The 20,523-nt window shown below is 39.2% G+C and overlaps 1 protein-coding gene across 1 annotated transcript in view; it reads right to left on the bottom strand.

The window, feature by feature from the left end:
• The window catches only part of EFHC2 (EF-hand domain (C-terminal) containing 2), a 200,692-nt gene extending 180,169 nt beyond the window's left edge, over nt 1–20,523 (bottom strand). The window contains exon 1 of the mRNA XM_012001600.1: nt 20,356–20,523. Within this exon, the coding sequence (XP_011856990.1) occupies nt 20,356–20,397 (42 nt within the window). The 5' untranslated portion in view covers nt 20,398–20,523. The remainder of the gene's footprint in view (nt 1–20,355) is intronic.

Here is a 20,523-nt window from a genome sequence, read left to right as displayed (position 1 = left end):
ATTTCCTTAAAATAACCCAAGCTCAGAAAAATGCAAGAAATAAATAAAAGATCATCTAAATGTCATCTCTTAAAGTCTTCTCTGACTGCCAGAGACAGAACATTCTGTTCCTGCAGAGATCTTCTATTAAAGTCTGGAAGGTTACCCTGTCTTTAACTATTTAGGAACTTACCCTTTCCCCTCCCCCACCCCCAGCTGTATCACCAGGGCCAGGCGAAGTGCCTAGAACAGAGAATAAAATGTTTTTAAAAAAATAATACATGTGCTCCTTGAAAGGGCAGCAGTGGTACAGACAGAAACAAACAATCTCACAAGATTTATTCTTGATTCATTCATTCTATACCCATAATTCCTGTATAGCCATCACTGTAATCAGCATATTATACTATAGTTTCCTGTTTATATACTTGCATTTTATACCAGACTTTGTACTTTCTGACAGTAAGGACTATAGGGCCTGGCACATAGTAGGTGTTCAATGAGCATCTATTGAATGAATAGAACATAAGCTGTGGATTATTTTTAAAAAATCAGATACTGTCAGCTGATCTTTCCCTGTTCATGTTACCTGGCTTAGATACCCTTAAATCTAATAATCAAACATTTGGAATGGAGAGCAGAACCAGGGAGTAATAGGGTCCTAAAGGATAGGACAGGAGATCTGGCATCAGAAGCCTGGCATTCACCTTCCAGCTTTGCCTCTATGGGCCATGTGATGTTGGAGCAGTCACTTTACTTCTCCAGAGGCCTCTGGCTTGCCATGTCTGAAGTAAGAATAATAATACCTGCTTTACAAGACAGTGGTTAGGACTAAGTGAGAGAATATCTGTGACTGTGCTTGCCTGTTAGCATTTATTATTTTGTTTTCTCAAGAATAAGGACTTGGTATTAGCTTTTAGAGAGAACTGAGTCAGAGCTCCAATAAAAAGGGACCAAGTACAGGAGATCGAGACCAGCCTGGCCAACATGGTGAAACCCTGTCTCTGCCAAAAATATAAAAATTAGCCAGGTGTGGTGGCATGCACCTGTAGTCCCAGCTACTCAGGAGGCTGAGGCAGGAGGATCACTTGAACTTGGGAGGTGGAGGTTGCAGTAAGCCGAGATCACGCCACTGCACTCCAGCCCGGGTGACAGAGTAAGACTCCATCCAAAAAAAAAGGGACCAAGTATGACTCCCTTACTAACCAACCTAAGAGCTTATATATTTTTTTCCACAAGTAGATTTATAGATTTATCTCCATTTTTATGACATTATTGGCCATAATATTTGCTCCATGAACATTAATTATCTGATCTTCATTCCTGGGTCAAATGTCACTTTTAACACTGTTTTTCTTAGTTCCATGGAAGCAGGGCCACATGTTAAATGTTTCTTATTCAACATTTAACACAGGGTCTGATAGGTATGAGTCAATAGTTCTTCAACTTAAACATACCATCTGTTTTTAAGATTTATTTTTTGGGCAACCCACTGTAGCAAACAGCCAACCCTATGTATACAGATTAGGGCTATAGGAATTCAAAGAAGTATACTATGGAGTGGTCGATGCCAGAGAAAACTTCATGTGGAATTTGAGTCTTAAAGTGAACCTTGAACCATGCACTGAATTTGGGCAGAGTAAGAGAAAAGATGCTGAAGCATGTTGAAGGACCAGGACTAGACCCAGCTAGATACAGGGGCATTTCCTACAGTAGTGGGACATGAACTTGGAACAGTTAATGTGGAAATCAATCCATAGAGAGCCTTAAATAGCAAAATCAGACACTTAAACAACATCTTACGGGGTATAAGGCTCATTTCTGCTAGTATTTCTAAAGGAGGCTGAAGAGGTGGATTGAAATTCAAGAGCCCTCCACAAGGCTAACCTTCCTTTCCTGGTCACCACCACTGCAAAAGAAAGAGAAGGTGCTGGAAAAAACAAGGGCAAAAGAGGTATGTCTGAAACTGCCTTTGCAAAAATTATGACAGTAAAAGAAATGTGACCTAACCGACTCCATCCTGCTTCTAAGCTCCAAGCTGCTCTTGTTCACTCCTGGACATAGGCCAAACTAACTTTGGGAGGAGTTTATAGTTTAAATTTGAAACAAAGATGATAACAGCGCCTCCCTGAAACAAACCCCTGCTCCTTGCTTGAGGACCAGATCACCTTTGTAAAACTAATAAATTAGCCACAAGATTGGAAATTATGGCTTAGGAATCACGCAGCCTGAGACCACAAGATTTCTAACCTCCCCAATTGCTCCCATAGATAACATTACTATTATAAAACCTAAGACTGGTGTTCAAGATAATTTCCAGACCCTGCATTCTGATGGATCAGTTGGCACCACCCAGACAGGTAAAATGGCTCATCTGGTCTGTGGCCCCCATCCAGGAATTGACTCAGTGCAAGACGGCAGCTTCAATTCCCTATGATTTCATCCCCGAACCAGCAATCAGCATTCCCCATTCCTTAGGCCCCTGCCTGCCAAACTGTCTTTTAAAAACCTCAGTCTGAAAATTTTCAGGGAGAATGATTTGAGAGTGATAAAACTCTGGTCTCCCATTTAGCTGGCTCTGATTATATGAAACTTTATTGCAATCCCTCTGTCTTGATAAATCGATTCTATCTGGGCAGCGGGTGAGAAGAACCCACTGGGTAGCTACATGCTTGCTTCTTTGAGGGGCAGTAACCACTGCACACCCGCCCCCCCCCCCCCCGCCCACATACACACCCACACACAATTGCTACAAACTCTTACCAGCATATCTTTGTCCAGCTATAATAGTAACAATAACTAAGAATATCATATGACAGGGCCTTTTAATTTTAAACATTAAACTCCAACAAGGCCAACAGAGTTGTATGGAAGCATGTGGGGCCCATAAAATCCAACAATGCTATAAAAATTGAGGAGAAACCAAAATATATCAAAGTCAGAATGCAGTTCATTCAACCAAGTTGCTGCTAAATTTATGAGCAAATTCTCCACCCAAAGAGTATTATGCAGATACTTGTTAAATATTTCCAATTCTCGTGCTAAATAAAATAAAATCAGCCACACCTAATTATTTAAAACAATGTTTTTAGCATGAAAGGAACTATTGCTAAAACCTCTCCAAAACTCTCGGCTTGTGAGTTGTGAATTCACACAAACTCAAAACAACAAAACACACACACACTTTTTTTAAGTTCAGTGATGCCAATTGCTATTGTTATTCTAATTGACATAGCATGCAAAACTCCATTTTTGCACTATTAGAGTATTAGCTTGAGATTTCAATTCAGAATTCTATACCTTAGAAACTAACATGTTGAGAATTTGTTTGATATGATGTAACAGTCCATAGGGCACTTGTTTAAAATGTTTGCCCCACAGCCCCACACCCCCACACACATACACAAGCTTGAGATTTGCCATTATAGCCTCTTAAGATGGCATGGCAACCTAACCTTTGCCATAGTGACTGTGAATTGGTACTCAGTCTCAATTCAAGGAAATTAGCAAATGTCTTAGCAAATGATAAAGTTAGGAACATAACTATTCCTAGATCCTAGATCAGTGCTCCTTGGCATCTCAACTCCCTGATTCCCATTCTACCACTGTTGGAAAGGTGGCAGCCAAATCCAGACTCTGCTTCATATCAAATTAAAAGCTAATATCAGCACCCCTTCCTCGCTGCTAAAAATTGGAAGGGCAATTTTATTACATGCATAAGTTGATTAATCAGTTAGTTATCAAGGCCGCTACAGAAACCGTAAAGTTAATCCAAACTGAGAAGCTGGCTATAGTCATCTACATTACGACCTCTTGATCTGTTTGCAACCTCGGTTTTAGAACCCCAGCACAGCAGTCTCTTGTTTCTTTCTAGGCTACACTCAAAAGCCCAGATGCTTGACAACCACAGGACAAAGGCAGGTAGAGTGAGGTGCTTGGTAAGAATGGGACAGCTTACTAGGACCACCATGAGCTAGATAAGCAAATATAAATGTCATTTCTGTTGCCATAATAGCTAACAATTGTAGCACTGCTCTAAGCACTTTAGAAGCATTAGTTTTTATTTATTTATTTTTTTTTGAGACAGGGTCTTGCTCTGTCACCCAGGCTGGAGTGCGGTGGCGTGATCACAGCTCACTGCGGCCTTGACTTCCTGGGCTCAAGCTATCCTCCCACCTCAGCCTCTTGAGTAGCTTGGGACTACAGGTGCACACTACCACACCCTGCTAATTTCTGTAATTTTTGTAGAGACGAGATTTCACCACGTTGCCCAGACTGGTCTTGAACTCCTGGGCTCAAGTGATCTGCTCACCTCGGCCTCCCAAGGTGCTAGGATTACAGGAGTGAGCCACCATGTCCAGCCACATTAAATTCTCTTAATCATTGGGAGTATTAAAGGCTGGAAAGGGGAAGAAGAGGAGGTGGGGAGAGGTTGGTTAACAGATAAAAAATTACAGTAGATAGATGAAATGAGTTCTAGTGTTCTGTAGCACTGTAGGGTGAATATATTTAATTATAATTTATTATATATTTTCAAAAAGCTAGAAGAGAGGATTTTGAGTGTTCTCAACACAAAGAAATGATAAATATTTGAGGTGATAAATATGCCTGATTTGCTCATTACACATTGTATACACATATGGAAATACCACTCTTTATCTCACATATATGTACACTAAAAAAGGGAAAACCCAACAGAAAAATGAGCAATGGATTTCAAAAGCACTTCACAACAAAAGGAAATGGAAATAGCCAATAAACATACTAAAATATAGTTAACCTCATTAATAAATGAGATATGCAAATTTTTAAAAATGCTCTTAATCCTCAGAGAGAAAATCTATGAGTATATTCTATTGTCATCCCCATTTTATACATGAGGAGTCTGACTTTTTCTTTTCTTTTTTTTTTTTTTTTTGAGACAAGGTCTCACTTTGTAGCCCAGGCTGGAGTGCAGTGGCACAATCGTGGCTCACTGCAATCTCAACCTCCTGGGCTCAAGCAATCCTCCCACCTCAGCCTCCTGAGTAGCTGGGACTACAGATGCATGCCATTACGCCTGGCTAATTTTTGTATTTTTTGTAGAGACGGGGTTTCACCATGTTGACCAGGCTGGTCTCAAACTCCTGGGCTCAAGCAATCTGCCCACCTCGGCCTCCCAAAGTGCTAGGATTACAGGTGTGAGCCACTGTGCCCAGCCTAGATGGGGATTCTGAGAGATAGAGTTTTAGTAATTTGCCCAAGGTCACTCAACTAGTATTAAGTGGTGAATCCAGGAATGCAAATCCAACACCTGAGCCCTTAAGCATTAGGCCTCATATTCTTTGTACTTTTTTGAGAAAAGTAATAGATGTCTCCTTGCTTAAGTCATCAGGGTTGAACTGTTACTTTTGCTTTTGGCAAATATAACAGCCAAAACATCCACCATGACCCAGAAGGGAGGAAATAGACCAAATAATTGGATCTAGACTCAATCTCTTAAAAGCTGGGGAAGTATTAAAAGAGAGTTCTGTAGAAATTCCTCCATAGTCACCAGCAGTTACTGGAAATTTGGGAACTGAAGAGAGACAGTTAATATTTAATATTGCAATAAACATTAACAAAACTTATTTTTCTTTTTTTAGGTTAATAGAAAATTTGATACAGAATTATCTAAAGCTATCATTCTTAGATATTTCTGTCTGATCAGGTTCTGGACTAATTTGCTGCTATTCTGTGAATAGTGTGGGGTTTTTTCCTCCTTCATCTAATATTTATTTTAAAAGTTCATTTTCTCTTTTCTTTTTTTCTTTACTTTTATGGAGAAGAAAAAGTCATTCAGCAGATACTGCGAACCTCCCAGAGAAAATAACAAAATCGCCTCAGGTATAGTGGGATCTGACAGTGTAAGACTATAGGAGCGTGAAAGCCATCATTACTTATTAATTAAGCTAAATCACTCAAAAACTAACCCTAAATGTGCAAATTAAAAAGGCACACCAAAGAAAACCTCAAACATTTTTTAAGCTAATTTCCTCTCTTTCTAAAACTAACTTGAAAAAGTGTTGTGCTCATGATTCTTAGCCATCAACTCAAAATAACAATAAGATTGATTTTATATATTTAATAACATATTTAAATCAGTAGAGTGAAAAACAAAATTTAAATCAATAAGATCTGGAGATCTGCAGAATCTTTCTCACAAGGCTCTGATATTTTTTCTCTAAATAACTGAACTTAAGGCACCAGTCAATAAAGAGAATTCTAAAGATTTCCCCCAAAGTAAGTTGAAACCACTGGCTCATTGTAGCTGATTCGTGCAGCCATTCCCAAATTCCTTCTCCCTTGCAAGTCTCCATTTAAAAACTCCAGAAAAAGCTAAACACTGCACTTGTTTCCTCAGTCTCTTTTTAGGAATCTGTTTTGGAATCTCTGAAGGATTTTTGCTCCCTTGAGCCAAGGGACAGATGCAGGTCACGTTCCACTCATTCACCTCTTCTTGCCTTGAAATGTATACATGGTCCCTGGAGCTGCAGCAGTCATCTTGGGATCATGGGCAAGATTGCAGAAATGCTGGCTGAGACAAAATTGAGCCTCTAAACATGTGCCAGCAGCCACCTACCTCTGAGGCAAGAGAATAGGGTCTGGAGGCAGGGAACCCAAGGCTAATTCACGCTGACTTCTTAGAACTAAATCAAAAGGAAAACCACAACTTTCCACACCTAAGTAACAAAAGGACCCAAGGGAGGCTACTCCCTTTGCAATCCCCCTGCGACCCCCACCTTTTTCTGCATGGCAGATGGAAAACTGAAAGTATCTGATTGGCTGCAGAAAGCAAAAAGTATCTCTGACTGATTGCAGAAAGTTTGCATAGGAGTGTAACTATGTAACTTCACTTTAGACTCTGATTGGTTGCTTTCCACAACCAATCAGATGCTTGCATAGGGTGTAACCTTTGTAACTTCACTTCAGTCTCTGATTGGTTGCTTCTCCCAACCAGTCAAACTGATTGCTGGGCCACTACTTCATTTATATAGGGTCTACGTCAAGTAACCAACGGGAAGCCTCTAGAGGGTATTTAAACCCCAGAAAATTCTGTAAAGGGGATCTTGAGCCCCTATGCTCCCCCCGCTCCCAGACTGTGGAGTTTACTTTCATTTTTAATAAATCTTTGCTTTTGTTGCTTAGTTCTTTCCTTGCTTTGTTTGTACATTTTGTCCAATTCTTTGTTCACAATGCCAAGAAGCTGGACACCCTCCACTGGTAACACCTCCAGACTTCCTACTTGGTGAAAAAAATAAATCCCTGCTTGTTTAAACCTCTATTGGCCAGGTATTCCATTACCTTCAGGAGAAAGCATTACAAACTAATGCATGCAGTCTCTAAAAGCTATCTTTTAATTTTTTTTAGCAGAATAAGATTAAGTGATTTGAAGAGTAATTTTCTTTATATATTAGGAAAAACAAAAAAAGACAAATAACCTTGACAAAGAAAAATACAGTGGGAGGAAGAACTGTACCTGATATTAAGGTTTACTATACAGATACAGTAATAAAAACTGTGTGGCAATGGCAGATGGATAGATACAGCGACCAATGAAACAGAACAGACAACTCAAAAGACAACCCACACAAATATGCTCAAATGGTTTTGTAACAGATTCAAAAGTAATTCCATGGAAGGATAGATATCCTTTACAACAGATGGTGCTTGAGCAACTGGGCACCCATAGGCCAAAAAAGTTCATCATGACCTAAATCTCACACCTTAAATAAAAATTAACTTAAAATGGATCAAAGACTTTTTTTTTTTTTGAGACAGGGTCAAACACTGTCCCCCATGATGGAGTACAGTAGTGTGACCACAGCTTACTGCAGCCTCCATCTCTCAGGCCCAAGCCATCCTCCCACCTCAGCCTCCCAAGTAGTTGGGACCACAGCTGCACGCCACCACACGGAGCTTTTTTTGTATTATCATTTTTGTAGAGTCAAAGTCCCCTTATGTTGCCCAGGCTGGTCTTGAACTCCTGGCCTCAAGCAATCCTCCCACCTCAGCCTCCAAAAGTGCTGGGATTATAGGCATGAGCCACCATGCCTGGCAGATCACAGACTTAAATATAAAATGCAAAACTATAAATCCTTTAGAAAAAAACAACAACAACACAGGAGGCCAGGCACAGTGGCTCACACCTGTAATCTTAGCACTGTGTGCTAAGACATAAACAGACATAAACAGACATTTCACTTAGCTGGATATACAAATGACAAATAAGCACATGAAAAGATATTCAATTCATTAACCATCAGAGAAATGCCAACTAAACCCACCATGAGATATCACTACATACCTATCAGACAGTTAAAATAAAAATAGTGACAACACTAAATGCTGACCAGGGTGCAAAGAAACTAGATTACTCATATTGTTGGGATTGTAAAATGGTAATTTGCTCTCAAAAATAGTTTGATAGTCTTTTTGTAAAATTAAACATGTAAGCATCAAATAACACGCAATTGCACTCTTGGGCTCTTATCCTAGAGAAATGAAAATGTATGCTCACACAAAAGCCTGTACATACATCTTCACAGCAGCTTTATTCATAATAGCTAAAAACTAGAAATAGCCCCAATGTCCTTCTAAAGGCAAATGTAAAGAAATTGTGATACATACATGAACTACTACTCAGTAGTAAAAATGAACGAACAGTTGATACACACAACAACTGGATAAATCCCCAGGGACTCATACCAAGTGGAAAAAAACAATTTCAAAAGGTACATACTTTATGACTCCATTTATGTAACATTTTGAAATAGCAAAATTTTAGAAATGGAAAACAGATTCGTTGTTGCCAGGGGTTAGGAATGGTAGGGTTGGGGAAGTTGGTGGAAGGGAGTGAGGTGTGGTTATAAAAGGATAACGTGAGGAATCCCCATGGTGATAAGACTGTTTTATACCTTTATTGTGGTAGTAGCCACAAAAACTTACACATGTGATGAAATGTATAGACTAAATACACACATACAAACATACCAATGAATACAAGTAAAGCTGAGGAAATCTGAATAAGATCAGTGGAGTATATCAATGTCAAGATACTGATTGTGATATTATACTATAGCTTTGAAAAATGAGCTGGATGCAGTGGCTCACACCTGTAATCTCAACACTTCGGGGGGCCGAGGCAGACAAATTGCTTGAGTCCAAGAGTTCGAGACCAGCCTGGGCAACATAGCAAGACCCTCCAACTCTAGAAAAAATAATTTTAAAAAATTAGCCAGGTGTGGTAGTGTGCACCTGCGGTCCCAGCTACTCAAGGGGCTGAGGTGGGAGGATCGATTAATCCAGGGAGGTCGAGGGTGCAGTGAACTATGATCATGCCACTGCACTCCAGACTGGGTGACAGAGCAAGACCCTATCTTAAAAACAAAAAGAAAATAAAATAAAAATGTTACCATTGGCGTAAATGGGGTGAGGGGTAAATAGGACCTCTCTGTATTCTTTCTTAAGTGAATCTACATGTTAATTTACACTTATCTCAATAAAAAAAAAGATTTAACTTTTTTTTAAATTTTCGATTTAAAAAAAAGAAAAGAGAAGGTCCACTTTCCTTGGTCACTAGGAGAGGCTCTACTCACATGCCTTTTATAAAGTTTAGGTCTGAACATAGTTGAGCAACAAATGACTAAACTCTAACCGAAATGATATGGAAATAGTCCTGTAACTGATTGAACCAACATCTCTGCTTGAATCTGACAGAACAGTATGTTTCAATTACCAAATTCATATGAAGAAGAAAAGGTAATCTAAATTACAGTTAAACCATGCAATTGACCTAAACTCCCCCCGACCTCACACCCCGAAAAAGATCTAGCGGTTTTGACCATTCCCTCCTTTGGGATGTCAAACATACCATTAGGAAAGCAAATAATTTGTTTAGCCTTCAGCTGGTCAAGCTGGTCACTTTGCCACACTGGAGTTGCCAGGTAGAATTTGAGCACCCAGGGGCCTGGGTAATGGGGAAATAAAAATGCCCTTTGCTTTAGGGAATCCCCCTCTGGAAGAAGTTGGCTCTGCCCTTTCTGCAACTGTAAAAACAGAATAAACTCCCCCAGGAAATGGCCTAAGAAATCCCTTTACATCTGTACCATTAGCATAGCTGGAATCCTACTGTGGGGAGAATGGTCTCCTTAGGAGTCCTGACTGATGAATATGCACAGACAAACCTGCTGCTTCCAGGAAAACCCAAACTGGATGCCAATAAGAGAGAGAAAAATATCCCTCAGCATGGCACAAGAGGCCACAGAGAGGCTTTGAGTCACAATTTAGATAGGGACATCTTCATATTGCCCTGGCTGCTGTGTATAAACCATGTATCCTGAGAGGCTTATCTCCTATTTAAGCCACAAAAACAAATGACTCTTTCTCTTTATATTCACTATTGCTAAAATAAGAACTATTTTGTTCTACAGCAGCAGCAGAAAACATAAGCAGGAAACTAATTCCAGAGAGGATTCCCCCGAGCTGTGTTTATTCCCGTCTATGTTTTAACCATGGTTGCTGCAGGTAGAGGCAGCAATGGACAATCACCTATTAAGGACCCGGTTTGTATAAGGAAGGCACTGAGAACATGACCCAAAGAGCCACCAATCACAGTTTCTTAGTCAGCTGAGGACTGCCACGATCACACATAAAGAACACAAAACACAACACAGGAAATAAGGCGGTAAATGGGCAATATGAGCATGCAAGATTATGTAGACAGATGGTTCCTGCTGAGAAGATTGGGGAAGGCTTTAATGAGGAGGGGGGATTAGAGCCAAGTTTTGAGGGAAGGTCAGGATCTAGATGGGAAGAGGAAGAGGCATGAGGATGCTGCTATCAGGCAAGAGGACAAACAAACAAATAATTGAGTGGAAAAGTACAAAGTATACCCAAAGGACAGAGAGTGAACATGCTGGATTAACCGGAGTATTAGGCTTATTTTCCATTATGGAAAAGAAGACAGTTTAGAAAGAACAGTATTATTGGAATCCTTTGCAATGATGATATACTCATGTGTTACTTGTATAATTTAAAAACACAAAGAAATTGTAATGAAAGGGATACTACCAAGTCTGACAATACCAGACTCACAGGTATTGTCTGTGGCTGGTGTGGCATACAAAGTTTGCTGGCCATTATTAACAGCCACTAGTGAACCCTCTTTTCCCTTTCCCACCTCCAAAAGTAGATAGTAAAAAAAATCAAGATAATTTCCCAGCACTCCTTGTAGCAAAGGATGGCCATGTGCATCAATTTTAACAAATAAGATGGAAGGAGGGAATCTATTGGGGGGCTCCTGGAAAACATTTTATTTTCTCATATAAGAAGAGTTGTTTCCCCTCCCTCTCCTTCCTGCTTGTCTTGAACATGGTTACATGTAGTTGTGATGACTGGAACTGAGGCAACTATTTTGCAACTATGAGGTCACAAGCCTAAGAAAGAAAAGCCAGTATTCTGAAGATGGCAGAATGCAGAGATAAAAAGAGCCTGAGTTCTTTATGACATTCATCAGTCACTGCCTAAATCTGAAAATGCTACACCTCTAAACTTCTTATGATATGAGAAAATTAAGTTTGGCTTAAATCACTGTTAGTCAGGTATTCTGTCACTTATAGTCAAATGTACCCTAGGTGACAGAGCTATGAAGTTCAGTACAGAATGCACAGTGACCAAAATTAGGTGTTTGAATCCTAATAGGCAAAGAGACTCTAATTTCTGAACTTCAAATGAACATTTAGGAATAGTAATAGAATATGTGATTTCCAAAGTATGGATGGCAGCTTCAATAAGCGGCCCAATCTGAAATAATGTAATTTCAAGGATATTTTAATAGGTACTGGGAACAAAGTAACATAATTCATTATATCAAAACCATCCTGTGATCCGGCATAGTAGACATCAATTGTTTTGTCTGCCCAGCAATCCCATACCACCAAAACTGGATTATTATTATTCTTTTTTTTAGATGAAGTTGCACTCTTGTTGCCCAGGCTAGAGTACAGTGGCGCGATCTCGGCTCACTGCAACCTCCGCCTCCCAGGTTCAAGTGATTCTCCTGCCCCAGCCTCCTGAGTAGCTGGGATTACAGGCATGCACCACCACGCCCAGCTAATTTTGTATTTTTAGTAGAGACAGGGTTTCTCCATATTGGTCAGGCTGGTGTCGAACTCCTGACCTCAGGTGATCCACCCACTTCAGCCTCCCAAAGTGCTGGGATTACAGGGGTGAGCCACCACACCTTGCCTATTTGTCTTTTTATTATTGAGTTTTGAGAGTTCTTTACATATTCTGAATCTAGTACCTTATCAGATAATATGCTTTATAAATATTTCCTCCCACACTGTCGGCTGCTTTTTCACTTTTTTGATAGTGCCTTTTGAAGCACAGTTTGGCAATTTATTGCAACATTATTGGATAATAACAAACAACTGGAAATAATGTAACTGTACACCAAAAGGGGATGGGTTGAATAAACTTGTAAGTCTACACAATGGAGTACTATGTAACTGTAAAAAGAAATGAGGAAGAGCCCTATATACCTATACCACTACCAAGTGATCGCCAAGATACACTGTTAAAATGAAAAAAACAAGGTTCAAGAGACTGTAGATTATGCTACCATGTATTGAATAAAAGGGGAACATGTGAATATATTTAACAATTTGCTGTTTTAAAAACTAAAAAAGAAAAAAGAAAGAAGGAAGAAGAGAAAGAGGATAACCCCAAACTAAATAAAGGTTTTTGTTTTTTTTTAAAGTTATTATGGAGAGAGGGATAGAATAAGATTGAAGAGACAAATAAAAGCTAGAGCTCTCTGAAAGTAACTTAGTTTGCAAATTTGACTTTGAGGCCACACAAATGCTTTTTTTAAAGTTCAGAATCAAAAGCACAATGAAACAAATGAACCTAACTGGATACTGAGCTGGTAACTTAACCATACTAACAGCAATGATTTAAATGAAACTAAAATCCAGTAATTTGACAATACGTTCCTGGTGGGATATACCCTCACAACAGAAATAGCTATAAAGAAATCTTAAACTATTTTCAAAACTCAAATTGTTAATAATGGTATTATTAATTAAAAATTATTATGTGATTGTATATTTTTATTTATGTTAGGATAAGTAATTCAGCTAATGTACTTATGGAGCAAGATTACACGTAAATATATAAAATCAAAGAAGTTAAATAAAAACCCTATAATCCTTAATTTGCATTGGAAACAATAGTTTTTGAACTCATGTTATATTTTATCCTTAAATATATGTACATATTTTTTAACCTTGCTTTAAGAGAATGAAAATTCAAGCCATAGACTGGAACAAAATACTTACAGACTATATATTCAATAATAGACTTGCATCTAACTTGTATCCAGAATATATTAAAAATGACTTTCAAAATTCATCAGTAAGGAAACACCCCAATTAAAAATGAGTAGAAGACACGAACAGACATTTCATCAAAGGGGATATACGGATGGGAAATAGGCACATAAAAAGATGTTCAACATCATAGCCATTAGGGAAATAAAAATTAAAATCAAGAGGAGGTATCAGGCCAGGTGCGATGGCTCAGGCCTGTAATCCCAGCACTTTGGGAGGCCAAGGCAGATGGATCACCTGAGGTCAGGAGTTCAAGACCAGCCTGGCCAAATGGTGAAACCCTGTCTCTACCAAAAATACAAAAATTAGCCGGACGTGGTGGCACACGCCTGTAATCCCAGCTATTCAGGAGGCTGAGGCAGGAGAATCGCTTGAACCTGGGAGGCAGAGGGTTGCAGTGAGCCAAGATTGCACCACTCAACTCTAGCCTGGGTGACAAAGTGAGACTCAGTCTCAAAAAAAAGGAGATACCACTATACACCTATTAAAATGGCTAAAATCCAAAACATTGGCAATACCAGTTGCTTACAAGGATTTGGAATAACAGAAATTCTCAATCATTGCTGGTGGGAATGCAAAATGGTAATTTCTTATAAAGATAAACACACACCTACCATATGGCCAGTTCAAAATTTACATAAAAGGAAGCATCCTGCCATTCACAAGAAAGCAATGACCATTTTGCTATAATTTTCAACTTCTTATACATGCAAGGAAAGCTTTCCTTGTTTAACAAGTATCGAAAAGAAGGCCAGAAATCTCGTTCCAGCTGAAAATGAAATTGATGTGCGCTTATTTCAAGTTTGACCCGGAATTATTCATGTGGCAAAATATAAATACAGATTTCAGAGTGGAGAGGTAAATTTTATTATTTATTTTTAGCTTTTAAAAAATAAGACTCTTATGTACATACAGGTCTATAAAGAAATCAAGATTATAGTTTTGTAACTGCCTATATTTAAGCCCAATCACGTCAGTCAGTAAAAGAACTTAATTTTTAAGTCTTGTATAAAATTGTATCTTAGGTTATATTTTTACTCATAATGCTTTGTCATATGGTTTTAGTAGCTTTATTATGTAACATTGTCAATACATTTTCATGTTGAAAACAGCATTAATTACAATGAGTTTACAACCTTTATTTAAATCATCTTAGCCTACTTTTTGAAAAAGTAAATTCCATCTTAGACACAAACAGAAATAATCTTGAATTATTTAACATGCTTACATTATGCTGACTGAAAAGTTTTTTGAATGTATGAAAAGGAAAGAAATGTAAGCTAAGTTTCACTACCTGTTTTGGGTTTCTTTTTTTCCCTCAAAAAAGCTGGTGAAAAGTCCTTTTCAGTTTTTAATAGGGGAGGAAACCACTCTTGTCCATACCATATACCATATATCATTCCTCAATAGCACCCTCTATAATAGAAACTATAGAGAACTTTTAGGCCTACCTGGGTAAGGTAAAAAGGAAAAATAAATCAAGTAGGAAATTTTACCCATAAAACAACCTGAAGTTTCCTCTATTACATTCCCACTTGCTTTAAGGTTGATACCCTTTGTGAGAAAGGGAAAGAGAAGGTAAATAAGTTGGCTGAAATCAAGAGATTCACAGAAAACTACCATTTTTTACTTAAAAAAGATAATTATTGGATTGTTATAGCTACAATATTCTCATTCCAGTTGAAAATGAAATTGATGTGTGCTTATTTCAAGTTTAACACAGAATTATTTACGGGAATTTATTTATTTCACATAAATTTGGAAGTGGTCATATGGCAGGTGTTTAACTTTATGAGAAATTACCATTTCGCATTCCCACCAGTAATGAGTGAGAATTCCTGTTATTCCAAATCCATGTGAGCAATTAGTATTGTGTTTTGGATTTTAGCCATTTTAATAGGTATACAGTGGTGTCTCATCTTGATTTTTATTTTTATTTCCCTAATAGCTATAATGTTGAACATCTTGTTATGTAATTATATATTTATTATCACAGATTGTGCTAATGTACCATGGACTATAGATATAGGTTTTATGCAGGAGTTCTCTAAGACCTGAAAATCATTTCAAAGACTCCTCCAGGGTAAAAAGATTGAGATTTGAGGTGATGAAAATGTTTTGAAACTAGTTAGAGGTGTTAGTTGTTGCACAACAGTGTGAATGTACTACGTAGCACTGAATTGTATAATTTTAAATAGTTAGTGGTTAATTTCATGTTACATGAAATTTACCTCAAAACATTTTCAAAAAATATATTGAGAAAGGCTGACAAGGCTCTTTGAAGGGTGAGAGATGAGATCTGACCTTGAAAGAAGCTGAAGATCTAAATTTAAATAAGAATTGCCCAGTCTGGACAATAGAGTAAGACCGCATCTCTACCAATAATAATTTTAAAAATTAGCTGGGTATGGTGGTGCATGCCTGTAGTCTCAGCCACTGTGGCAACAGAGGTGGGGAAATGTCTTGAGCCCGGGAGGTTGAGCCTGCATACAGTGAACTGTGAGCTGTGATCTTGCCGCTGCACCCCAGCCTGGGAGAAAGCGCAAGACCCTATCGCAAAAAAAAAAAAAAAAAAAAAAAAAGCAGAAAGAGTGAACTCCTCATCATTCATTAGAGACACTCAGGATCAGGATGGGCCACACAACCATCTGTCCAAAATACTGTAGAAAGGATTTTTGGCTTTGGCTGGAAATGTCTCTTTTAATTTTAATATTTTCAATTTTAATAATATGCCCAAGATTCTCTTGCTCAATACAAGTTCAGCATGGAAATTGTTGGAAAAAAGATACAGTGTATCTGGAATTTAGTTGTGATATTTCCCTAAGGTTTTCAACTTATATCAAAATAATTCTAATGTCATCAAAGGCACAAATGTTCATATTTTAGAAGGCACAATACTTCTTGTATTTCAGAGAGAGAAATATAAGTTGCATATCATCTAGCCGTGGACAGAAATCAATCTATTGCTTATGACTGACCACTGGCAGCTAAGTAAGGGGCACATAAGTTCCTTTTCAATTTATATGGAAAAGCAATAAAAGTTAGCTGTGTTATAATTTTAAATCCAAACAGCCAAGTAATTATGCTATCTACAGGAGGCCAAGGTTTTTCACTCGGTAATTTAATTCAGCAAGCGGGGGTGGGGGGGGGATTAAAAGGCGAGATATGGCTTTACTGACTTTCTGACCATTCTATGCCAGAGAACATCCAATCTTTTAACTAAGTACAAGTTTTTAAAATATTAATTTGTGGGAAACACATAGTACATTTAGTACCAAGGCTAGTGTAACAATTTTTTAAATGCAGTCACCTCATTTTGGCACATACTAGGATACTCAATAAATAAATAGATACTGATTTGTTGAATGACAGACAGTCCAAGGTACTGTCATTCTCTGTTACACATGCACATACACACACGCACACACACCCACTCCCATTGTTCTCAGGCACAAAGTAAATAAATGTTTTAAATACTCATGAGTCTAGAAATAGACCCACACATAGATGGATGTTTGATTTTTGACAAAGTGGCTCTGCAGAGACGTGGAGAAAGAGTGATCTTTTCCAAAAATTATTCATCAAAAACATCATTAAGAGAGGGAAAAGGCCAACCACAGACAAGAAAATATCCAAAATTTATATATAAGTTCTACAAATCACTAAGAAATAGGCAAACAACCCAGTAAAAATTAGACAAGAGATAAGTAGGTGCTACATAAAAAAGTAGTGACCAACAAATGGTCATACAAATAAAGCCAGTCACCGTGGCTCACACCTGTAATCCCAGCACTTTGGGAGGCTGAGGCAGGCAGATCACCTGAGGTCAGGAGTTCAAGACCAGCCTGGTCAACGTGGTGAAACCGTGTCTCTATTAAAAAATCAAAAAAAAAAAAAAAAATTAGCCAGGCGTGATGGCGCATGCCTGTAATCCCAGCTACTCGGGAGGCCGAGGCAGGAGAATCGCTTGAAACTGGGAGGCGGAGGTTGCAGTGAGCCGAGATTGCACCATTGCACTCCAGCCTGGGCAACAGAGCAACACTCTGTCTAAAAAAAAAAAAAGTAGTGACCAATAAATGGTCATACAAATGACCAATAAATGTGTAAAACATGCTCAATTTCATTAGGAATCAGGAAGTACAGATTGTAACTGCAAAGAGTTGCTATACCCACCAACCAAAAAATCTAAAATTTAAAAGACTAACAATACCTAGTGTTAGAATGTGGAGCAACAGGAACATAAAATGCTGGTGGGAATTTAAGTAGTATAATCACTTTGACAGCATCCACTAAAGCTGAACATATGAATACTGCATGATCTAGCAATCCTACCAAAAGACACGAACAAAAATAGTCACAGTAAAACTATTCTTAACAACCCCAAACAAGCCAAATATTTATCAAGAGTAAAATGTATATATAAATGATGTGAAAATCATACAATGCAATACTACAGAGTAATAAAAATGTACAAACTACCTCTACAGACAGCCACATGGACAAATCTAACGAACATACTGTTGAGCTAAAAAAGCCAGTCACAAAAGAATAAACATCAAACATTTCCATTGATAAAAGGTTCAAAGGCAAGCAAAACCTAATTATAGTGATAGGAGCCAGAACAGTGGTTACATTTGGAGAGCAGGGAAGGCATAATGAACAGAAAGGTTCGTAGGTAGAGTTGTTACATAAAATACAAGATGCTCAGTTAAATTTGGTAAACAATAATCCTTTCCCATAAACAGGTTCCATGCGATATTTAAGATGTGTATTTTTATTTGCTAAATCTAGCAGCCCCAGTCAAGGGTAGTATTTTTGGAGAACAGGAAATATTTTATTTTATTTATTTATTTATTTATTTATTTTGAGACAGGGTCTGGCTCTGTTGCCCAGGTTGGAGTGCAGTGATGCAATCATAGCTCACTGCAGCCTCGACCTCCCAGGCTCAAGTGATTCTCCTACCTCAGCCTCCTGAGTAGCTGGGACTACAGGCATGTGCCACCATGCTTGGCTAATGTTTTCAATTTTTTGTAGAGACGAGTTCTTACTATATTGCCCAGGCTGGTCCCCAACTCCTGGGCTCAAGGGATCCTCCCACCTCTGCCTCCCAAAGTGCTGGGATTACAGGCGTGAGCCACCGTGCCCAGCCCCCATATTTAATTTCTTGATGTTCATTTTGTGATCATCCATTGTGCATCTTTCTGTATATGTGTTGTACTTCATGATCTTAAAAGTTTTTTAAAAAGCAAAAATACACTCAGAACCTTGCAGATTTATAAATATCTCATCCATCCACTGTTTTTCCTTCCCATCCTTAATCACTGCACGTGAGAGCTATGATACTTCTGCAGGAGGCAGGCATTGGTAATCAGAGTGTTGCTGGGCAAAAAGCTGTAGGCTTTACTTTCATTTTTTATTAAAATTACTTTTACACAGCATGCTTCTTTACTTCTGGAATCTGTTTTCATGTCCCGTCTCTCAGGGACCTTTCTTATTTGCGTGGCTGGCTTAAACTTACCAAAGGACAATGCTATGCTGGAAGGCCAGCCTCTACCCATCAACCAAGAAATGCACAAATCAGTGTTCAAAGTTGGACTGACCAGACATGTGGGGGTCAGAATTCAATGACCTGAAGCTACAAAGAAAACTGGTACTTTAGGGCCAACAACTTAGATACAGACACTGGAAACTATAAAGTCAAGTACTTCAATCTGCTGCCTGCTTTCTAAAGTTATCAAAGGTTTACGCAATTGCTTTGAGTGGCTCCATCTAATTCCCTCCCATCTAATTGGGAATTAGCTTTTCCTGCAGACACAGATGGCTGACCCAAGTGAAGAGCAGTAACCAGTATAAACAAAAGCCTGAATCATTTTCCTTCTGTCGTTTAAATGAGGTGCTATTTATTGTCAAAAGTTCTTTCATGCTCAGGGTTTTTTGTGTTGTGTTGCTTTGTTCTGTACGTTCATGTTCTTTTGAAATGAACCCCTCCAGGACAGGCGCGGTGGCTCAGCCTGTAATCCCAGCACTTTGGGAGGCCGAGGCGGGCAGATCAGTTGAGGTCAGGAGTTTGAGGCCAGCCTGGCTAACATGGTAAAACCCCATCTTTACTAAAAACACAAAAATTAGCCGGGTGTGGTGGCGGGCGCCTGTAATCCCAGCTACTCAGGAGGCTGAGGCAGGAGAATCGCTTGAACCTGGGAGGTGGAGGTTGCAGTGAGCCGAGATCCGGCCACTGCACTCCAGCCTCCAGAGTGAGACTCCGTCTCAAAAAAAAAAAAAAGAAAAAAAAGAAGAAGAAATGAACCCCTCCCAACCTCCCAATTATAAATAGAGGGGAAAAAAAAAAAAATCCCTCCAAGTTTGGGTGCCTGTCTCTATAAAGTTTGGGAGTAAACTTTACAGGCTGCCACTCTTATCTGCCACCTACCCCTCTTGATAAGTGCCAAATTTCTTCGATTTGATAATTGAAATGGTATCTTTTTTCACACAGGATACGGGGCATAATGATTAGGCTTCTGGGCTGTGGAGACAAGGTTGCTTGAAAGAAACCCAGCTTCACCACTGAGACTGTGTAGCTCTGTGCCTCAGTTTCCTCAATAGTAACTGGGAATAAAAACTACCTAATTCAAAGGGCTGTTGGGACACTGGATGCTGCATAAGGTGATTAAAGCACAGCGCCTGGCACACATTAAACCCGCAATGGTTATCGTCACTATTATTCGTTACCTTTGAGGGTCCTGTCACCTATAAGGGGTCTATATATATGTTTCTAAATTAGGAAAAACATTTAGATGCAGTTGGAGAGATGGGAGAAGGAGCCTATTAAGTTTGGTCCAAGTTGCCACCAACCCAGGGCAGCAGCATCGGGTCTCCAGGAGAGTCCGCGGAGGTGGCCACGCCACGACCCTGCCTGGACCCCAGACTCCAGCCGGGAGCTGTGACCTCGGACGCCCTTCCTACTCACGTTGCGGTTGAAGCTGTTGCCCGGCAGCAGAGGCAGGGCCATGGCGCTCAGCGTCCGAAAATCGAGAGTCCCAGAAGAGAGGGCCCGGCAGGCAGCGGCCGCCTCCCGGCCGCGTTGTTTGGCCCCCACGTTGCCTGGAGACTGGAAGCGGCGTCACTGAGGGAGGAG

Source organism: Mandrillus leucophaeus, unplaced genomic scaffold, assembly GCF_000951045.1.
Source record: "Mandrillus leucophaeus isolate KB7577 unplaced genomic scaffold, Mleu.le_1.0 Scaffold666, whole genome shotgun sequence".
NCBI lineage: Eukaryota > Metazoa > Chordata > Mammalia > Primates > Cercopithecidae > Mandrillus > Mandrillus leucophaeus.
This window is presented reverse-complemented; position numbering and strand designations above follow the sequence as displayed.